This window comes from Rattus norvegicus, chromosome 11 (assembly GCF_036323735.1).
Source record: "Rattus norvegicus strain BN/NHsdMcwi chromosome 11, GRCr8, whole genome shotgun sequence".
Taxonomy (NCBI): Eukaryota; Metazoa; Chordata; class Mammalia; order Rodentia; family Muridae; genus Rattus; species Rattus norvegicus.
In genome coordinates, this window is record NC_086029.1 from 75,903,862 (window position 1) to 75,912,305 (window position 8,444).

General features: G+C 45.5%; 1 protein-coding gene across 2 annotated transcripts; it reads right to left on the bottom strand.

Annotated features, from left to right (window-relative positions):
• Nucleotides 1-2,383: 2,383 nt before the first annotated feature.
• Cox17 (cytochrome c oxidase copper chaperone COX17) lies at nt 2,384-8,175 on the bottom strand. 2 transcript variants are annotated; one of them, NM_053540.2, is made up of 3 exons: nt 7,959-8,158; nt 5,686-5,774; nt 2,384-2,519 (listed from the first exon to the last, which is right to left on the bottom strand). In NM_053540.2, the coding sequence occupies exons 1-2, from the start codon at nt 8,063-8,065 to the stop codon at nt 5,690-5,692; spliced, it is 192 nt and encodes a 63-aa protein (NP_445992.1). In that variant the 5' UTR covers nt 8,066-8,158; the 3' UTR covers nt 2,384-2,519; nt 5,686-5,689. The 2 variants fall into 2 exon arrangements, with proteins under 2 accessions (NP_445992.1, XP_063126899.1); XM_063270829.1 differs by having other exon boundaries at nt 2,393-5,774; nt 7,959-8,175.
• Nucleotides 8,176-8,444: the final 269 nt, after the last annotated feature.

The window sequence follows — 8,444 nt, forward strand, 5'->3', positions numbered from 1 at the left end:
AAATGTAAGTAGCCAGCTGCTCCATAAATTACATTAGTTTCGTGGTCACAAAGCTTTTAAGCTAGATATTGTTTTGGGGATTTTTGTTTTGTTTTTCAGATAAGAAAGATCCATTGTTGACTTACTGATCGCACATAGCTGGCTGCTAAGCCCATGCCTGTCATACGTCAAAGTCATCTAGTTGTTGGGGCTGTAGTCCTCGCTACTCAGGAGACTGAAGCAGGAGTCCAAGCTCAAGGCCTCAGAGTAGGTCCAAGTCACAGTATAAAAAAGGTAAGAACAGAGCTAAGGGGGCTGGGGATTTAGCTCAGTGGTAGAGCGCTTACCTAGGAAGCACAAGGCCCTGGGTTCGGTCCCCAGCTCCGAAAAAAAAAAAAAAAAAAAAAAAAAAAAAAAAAAGAACAGAGCTAAGGAGACAGGTAGAGCATCTTCCTAGCTTGCATAAGACCTAAGTCCAATATCCAGCACCACAATGGCTACTACTACAAAAAAGAAAGGAAGGAAGGAAGGAAGGAAGGAAGGAAGGAAGCAAGGAAGGGAAAAGAGCCACACACTTAACCATTAATTAGGTCAGGATCTTGAAGGATCTAATTGAGCTCTTTTATTCTATAAAGGAATCAACCACACACAAAGATTAAATGTTCCTCAGCATCTTCTGTTTTTGAGGTGTTTATTTAGCCTTGTGTATGCCAGGCAGGTTCTCTGCCACTAAATGAAATCTAGAGCCTGTGTCTGAGATTTTCAACTCAATGCACTGAGAGGCAAAAATATGAGCTTTATTGGCATTTGAGCAGCTACAAGGTCACAAGTTTGCTTCAGTAAGTGGGTTACACGCTCTGTTCTACTCCACGGCAATAGTGCCGAGCTCTGTGCATGCTAGGGAGCAGGTGTAGCTGTGTGTGTGCTAGGGAGCAGGTGTAGCTGTGTGTGTGCTAGGGAGCAGGTGTAGCACTGTGTGTGCTAAGGAGCAGGTGCAGCTGTGTGTGCTAGGGAGCAGGTGCAGCTGTGTGTGCTAGGGAGCAGGTGTAGCTGTGTGTGTGAACTAGGGAGCAGGTGTAGCTGTGTGTGTGCTAGGGAGCAGGTATAGCTGTGTGTGTGCTAGGGAGCAGGTGTAGCTGTGTGCGTGCTAGGGAGCAGGTGTAGCTGTGTGCGTGCTAGGGAGCAGGTGTAGCTGTGTGTGTGCTAGGGAGCAGGTGTAGCTGTGTGCGTGCTAGGGAGCAGGTGTAGCTGTGTGTGTGCTAGGGAGCAGGTGCAGCTGTGTGTGTGCTAGGGAGCAGGTGTAGCTGTGTGCGTGCTAGGGAGCAGGTGTAGCTGTGTGTGTGCTAGGGAGCAGGTGTAGCTGTGTGTGTGCTAGGGAGCAGGTGTAGCACTGTGTGTGTGCTAGGGAGCAGGTGTAGCTGTGTGTGTGCTAGGGAGCAGGTGTAGCACTGTGTGTGCTAAGAAGCAGGTGTAGCTGTGTGCTAGGGAGCAGGTATAGCTGTGTGTGTGCTAGGGAGCAGGTATAGCACTGTGTGTGCTAGGGAGCAGGTGTAGCTGTGTGTGTGCTAGGGAGCAGGTGTAGCTGTGTGTGTGCTAGGGAGCAGGTGTAGCTGTGTGTGTGCTAGGGAGCAGGTGTAGCTGTGTGTGTGCTAAGGAGCAGGTGTAGCTATGTGAACTAGGGAGCAGGTGCAGCTGTGTGTGTGCTAGGGAGCAGGTGTAGCACTGTGTGAGCTAGGGAGCAGGTGTAGCTGTATCTGTGCTAGGCAAGTACTCTGCCATGAGCTACAGTCCCAGTTCCAGGACTAATCAGTTTTTAGCATCAACCTAGCTGCCAGCTTGGACCAGGGTCTTAAAAACAGGTGGCTAGCTTGACCCTAGGCACCTCACTGTCTTTATCTTATCATGTAACTGGCCACACAGAGTGACTATGCCAAATAGTTGGGATCTGGGATCTTCCAAGCCAGACCACTCCACTTAGACTTAGAGAGTGTGAGGGAGGGAAGGAAGAGGGAGAGAGAGGAAAGACAGAGAGGGATAAGGGAGAGAGAACAAAAGCATCCCCTCAAACCTGCAGCCCTCTGCCTCCTGTGTTCTGGGATTACACGGGTGGTCCCACAACTGGGCCAATGAGTCTTGACTGAGATGACGGGCTGTGACATCATTTTGTACAGATAAAAGATGTTCATTCCAACTTCAACATACCTATGTTGGGAGACTTTGCTGGTTGAGAGAAGAATATGCTTTCTCCTAACAATAACTATTCAAATTCCCATAATGTCACAATAATGAGCAAAAGAAAGTCATGGCACGGGAGTTGCTACGATACTCATTAGAAGAAAAAGAAAACTGAACCAAAAGTGATAAGGGTATGTGAGGAACAGAAAAAGAAACACATCAAAGACGGTTTACCACATTTTCTTTCCTTTTGTTTTTTAATAAATTATAAATACTTTATCCACTTATCAAAGTTCATCAAAGAACTTCCAAAATATTTACTCTTCTTCATTCTTCAGGGCTTATTCATTCACAAAGTGGGCCACCTACAGAAGAGATTTGATTTTAGAAAGTCAGAGTTCAGACATCAAACTGGACCTAGGGGTTATGGACTTACGGCCACCAGAAATAAATGCTTCACTGAAATATTGTTACATTCTAAACAAGTCAAAACCGCAGCTTAGCTTAACTGACGACCCCCCTGAAACTGTTGGTTGCAATGTCTGACCTTTAGGAGCTTTTGGTGAGGCACTGTGTCTCTACAGACATTAAGAAAGAGGCTGTACGTCCTGCTCTTTCAAGAACTGGGCTCGCTGTGTTAAAGGTAGAAGGAAGGTCAGTTCAGTACACTTGTTCCTGTGGGAAGCTCCTCCTTGGCCTGCAGGCTAATAAGAGCCACAGCGAAATACCCAGAGGGAGGGCCTCAGAGGACAGTACTGCTGGCCTAGTCTCAGGGTGCCAGCTTCTCGCCATGACACCTCCACCCTAGTCCCTGTTAAGAAGATGGAGAAAACCACTGAAAAGGTGACAGCCGCTCGGGCAGCCAATTCTTAAGACTAATTCAAGAACTTCCTAAACCCATTCCCTTTGTTTGGTTTAGACAGGAAAATAGCCTCACCAAGACACAGACACCTAAATTCCCTGTTTTCCTAATAAGCTTGAAGGAAAACAATACACTTAAGGTATGGGCAGGAAACAGAAGCAGAAATGGAGCTGCCTAACCCCGTTTCCACAGCCTCCAGCACCTATACTCAGGCACTGCACAGATCTGAGGATCTGTATGTGATGGTGGACAGACTCTAGTTCTTCTCTGGATGGAGGGTCCCCGGCAAGTGGGACTGTCTTTTGCATTAGGCATGTCATAGGGTCTTAATAGGTGTTCTGTCTTGATTCATGCATTATCTTGAGATACCTTTGTAAATAATCTATGTATAAAGGTGGCTCATTTAAACACTCAAATTGAAAGTTCACTTAAACAAACAAAAACTAGCATGACCATTACTTTATATGGATTTTAGCAGATTTCCCATTTTCTTTTGACCCTTATAATCAGGAAGCGCCACTCACTTCTGGATATTTCTAATTAGGTGGTGAATTTGTTTTCTACTTTCTCTGTCAGTAAAAAAAAGTTATAAGATTTAAAGAACAATCCGGGCTCACGGCCATGATACCTACTTTTTCTTTTTAGCTTCAACTCTCTGCCTTTGCTACCATTAAACCCTCAGGTAGTTTCTATTTGGCATGCTCACAATTGTTTCCTTAGTGTTAGCATATTTAATGTTAAGGACTTGGCAATCATCTGGGAGCTTGAGTCAACAGGTGAGGAGGCAGGGTTTGTGAATTCTGGAAAGGTCACTTAGGTGCTCCTGAGGCTTGGACAACACTGTTATTCAGAGTGTAAGAGAGGAGGTAACACTTACACCCCATCTCTGCGAGCCAGGTCCAATTAAGATCTATTTTCCTTGGGAATAATAATGTCAGCATCTATGACGGTTTTTGAATTAAGGGACTTTTATGACCATTGCTGGAGCAACCCAGGTTTGTGGAGTGTTTTTCCTCTGAAGAGGTTGTCAGAGAATATGGTCTAGCTGTCTATCAAGCTCACCTCAGAGCAGTGTAGAGAGTTGTGTGGGAGTTTACTACAGTCAGAGCCTTTGGCTAAACGTTCCCATGCATTCCAGCAGCAGATCTTTTAAATCAGTCTTCATTATAAGTCTTAGGATTGAAGATTTCGGTGATGTGAAACCCTAAAGCTGAGTGTGCTGGCAATGCAATGTCACTCAGTTAGGAGTAACACAAAGTGCCTCTGGTTTGGAGGATGCAATGGTCTAATGCTACCACTACCCTCCAATTCCCCACGAGGTTCTAGGCAAAGCTTAACACAACTGACTAGAAAGAGCTGGACCGTGCAGAAAGCCACCCACGGATGCCGGATCTGAGCCTTAAAGTCTCTTCTCCTCCAGTCAGGACTATCAGGTAGGGCGAGCTCCTTATCTCCTTACTGCACTTCAAACACAACTGGTCATGTGTGAGACTCTAGAGAGGTGGGAGAGGAAGAAGCCAGCTCTCTACTACTGTGACACTGGCATGTGGCCTTGGTATCTCTCAACCGTGGCTAAGTTAGGAGTGACAGTGAGATGTGGGTCTGCAAGCAGCACAAACAGGGTGCTTGCTGGAGGCTGGGATTCCGGTTCTCGTCCTGCTGAGCCATCTCGGGACTCCTGCCCCACGGAGCCACCACTATGGTCCCTGGCCATTCACTCGTCCATTTAGTACACAGCACCCTAGCCAGCGCCGGGTGCTGAGACATGCTGGCAGTGAACCAGATACTTTCCAGAGCTTACAGCCCAGCTGGAGGGAAGCAAGGACGGTCGTTATAAGGAGAGGCTCAGTATATAGGTGGTGACTGCAAAAACAAGAGTAGCCACTGGCCACATCTGACAACTAACCTTTTTATAAATTAAGAATTTATAAAATTCTTCCCCAGACTCATTATGCTTAACAGTCATGCATTGCTAGTGGCTACCGTACTGGAGAGTGTGGCCACAGAACACCTGGGAAGGCCTACTGGGTATGGCTGGAACAGTGACAGGGAAGGCTATTACTTTACATGAGGCGATGAGGAAAGGGCCTCTCTAATAAGACTTTAAATCAGTATCTGGAAAGAAGTGTACTAGTGAGCAAAGTTAACACCTGAAGCAAGAGATTCCAACCAGAAGTCATGGACTGTGGTCTTGTCACACATATCCCTCCAGACATTGATATTTAGATTCAAAGTTATTCAAATACTAAGGGTTAGTTTTATTAGAACAATGCCTGGTTTAAAACAAAGCTTCCATTTTCACTAGAAAAAAAAGTAACACGTTTTACTGCAGACCCATATTAGAAACAGGAAACAGAATATTTTCCACTTAGTTCCTTCACCTTGGAAAATAGTGTGCCTCCCACGGCTATGCCTTCTCCCTGACTACAATGTAACTAAAGGCCCTTATCAAGCCAGTTCTCAAAAGCTTCATACCGTCTCAGATCTAATGGGTGCCTCAAATTGTTGGCACCAAACCATTACAACCCCATGCTAGAAACTGCAAAGTTATTTTTAAGCTGCTACTTAAACATGCTAGATTAACCAGGCAAGCTACCATTAGGAGAATGCTGTCTTGTAGTTGACTCTCTAAGGTGACACTCAGACGTGAAGCAACAGAGTTCACTTACCATGTCATATCTTAAATCCCAGCGCTCTCATGCACTCCTTGTGGGCCTCGATGAGATGTCCACAGTGTTCTTCTCCTTTCTCAATGATGCTATAAAATAAAATGCACTCGTTACCTAGTAAGTAGACAACAAGCAGAATCGTGGGGAGTCTGTGATGGGAGTGAGACAGTGCGTGTGCAGAATGTGGCTGGAGTTACAAACGAAAGTCCCCTATAGCATACAGCTCAGCATCTTTGCGCTCTGTATTTGCTCTTAAGACGGTTCTGTTCCCACAAAGGTGTTCCACAGAACTGAGGTTTTGAAGTTTGTTTTTGTTGTTGTTTGGGGAAGGTTCTAATTACATGAAATAATTATGTAGAACGAATGATGCCTTTAGTCTATACCCAAAATAAACATTTTTTCCCCCCACTCGGAAAGGTTTAATGAGAGAAGAAGAGTAGAAAAGGGGAGAAGTAAAGGCCAGCCATGAGCACATGGAGGGAAGGGGGATGGGAAGTGGGGAGAGAAGGGACAAAGGAGAAGAAGGCAAGAGAGCAGAGAAAAGAGAGAGAGAGGAGGGGGCAAGCAGCCCCTTTTATAGTCAGACATACCTCTAAACATTTCTTTATAATGAAATAAACTGAATGTTTACATAAAATGACGAGGAAAGAGTTTAACTTTTGGGCCTACTATCACACAGAAATTAAGCTCCTGTTTTGTCTTTTCCCCTTACATTCGAACACCTAAGCCTACTTTTAATCATTAAACATCGAACGACATAAACATCCAAAAAGACCTGGTAGCCACGAGCCCCCAAGATGAATCCTTCTTTGGAAGGTTAAGGGACTTCAATGATAAAATCCACAGAGTAATCACGAGAGCCAGAATGTGCTGACACATGCCTTGTAATCATGTTTGGGAAGCTAAGGCAGGAGACTCCTGAGTAGGAGGCTAGCCTGGGCTACATGTCAAGACCCCCGTCTCAAAGAGGAGGGAAATGGGTTCTTCTATTAAAATCCTTACCAGCAGAGGAGCAGACTGGGCAGGGCAGTGGGTTGAGTATAACAGCTAGCTTTCACTCACCACTTACACTCACTGCTAAACCTTACAGAAATGCTGGCCTCACTCAACACACACGTGAGGCAGACTTGTTAAGTATCTTCATAAGGTCACCAAGTTGGAGGAGCAGGATTCAGAGCCTGCCTGAATTTCTAAGCTCTGGATCTTGAGCCACACACTTCCCGAAGTCTCCACTTCAGGAACCTTGGTATCAGACCGACCTTTAAATTCTCCAGTTATGGTATGGCTTGAAAAGTAGTGAGAATAAAATAACTGAGGTGCACTCTTATTACCTTCCTATACCAAGGAATACTTTGTTTTGTCTATTTTTTTTTTTTTTTTTTGGAGACATGGTCTCGCTCTGATGCTCAGGCTGGACTTAAATTTGTTTCGGTCTCCCCAGTAATGAGACTACACCATGAGCATCTATATTTGGTTCCACGACTATTTTTCTACTTTGATGGGAGAAAAAGGTGGAGATGCATATTCCCCACCATCTGAGGACCCCAGTATCTGCTCCAGAATTGAGGCTACATAAAAGTCAGGAGACCAAGCAAAACCTTTTGTGATTTGATGATAGAATAGGTAAACATTATTATCACCTAATCTGTACAGACTGGCTTTTTGCAATTTGTTTTTATTTTATGTGTATAGGTATTTTGCCTGCATGTACACCTGTGCACCATGTGTGTGCAGTGCCTGAAAAAGCTAGAAGGGGGCGTCGGATTCTTCTGGGACTGGAATTACAGAAGACTGTTAACCAACGCCTGAGTGGTGGGAATCGAAGCCAGGCCCTCTCTCTGGAAGGTCAACCAGGGCTTTTATCCACTGAGCCATCTCTCCAGTCCCTGACAGGTGACTTCTAACTTCTGGGAAAGGGTATCCCTTCAGAAATGTACCCTGTGTTCTACTATTCACACGTTTCAAAGAAAAAAAAATTACTAGAGATTACCTGAAACATTTACACCTGGGTCTTAGTAAATCTATACCATAGCAGGTGGCATAGTACTGGCTGGTAACAAGTCTCCACACATTTTAAGTGCCTTTAAATCAAGGAACATCTTTATGCATCTAAGAAGCCTGAAAGGCATTTGTAGCAAGGAATGAAGGACCCGAACTTTGGGGTCAATCTAACCTCTTGCCCTCTCGTTGACCCCTAACTAAGACAGATGCCAGAGAGTAGAACGGAGCCAAGCAGCGGAAGCCCGGAGTCCCCTCCCCGGCTGCGCACTGACCACGCATCACGCGCCTTCTTGGTCTCCGGGCAGGCACAGCAGGGCTTCAGAGGCTTCTTCTCCTGAGCCTCGGGCGGGGCAGGGCTAGCGGCAGCCAGTCCCGGCATCTTTCCAGAGGAAAGCAGTAACGATCGCACACGCGCAAAGCTCCCAAAACTCAGACCAACCCGAGCTGTCTGTATCCACTTCCGCAGTCAAGCGAACGCAGACAGGAAGTCCCTCCTCTCCGGACGGAAGCGAGCCTAAGGAGCGCGCACACAAAAGGGCGTGGCTTTAGCGCAGACCAAAAGGTTAAAAGGTCATCTAGGGTGGTTTTGCTATTTGGTTTGTTTTTGAGATTGTAATTTGATTGCAACATTTCCCTTTTCTGTTTCCTTTCTACAAATCCTCACATATACACGCCCGTTCCCCACTATCCTTCAAATTCGTGGCCTTTTCCTCCCTAATTGTTATTGCATGCATATATGTATACATATATTCCTTTAT

Excerpts from the sequence above, each read along its gene's own strand:
- Cox17 (NM_053540.2), bottom strand. The coding sequence starts at position 8,065 with ATGCCGGGACTGGCTGCCGCTAGCCCTGCCCCGCCCGAGGCTCAGGAG. Across the intron at positions 5,775-7,958 it reads AAGAAGGCGCGTGATGCGTG|CATCATTGAGAAAGGAGAAG; the intron begins GTCAGTGCGCAG and ends TTTATTTTATAG.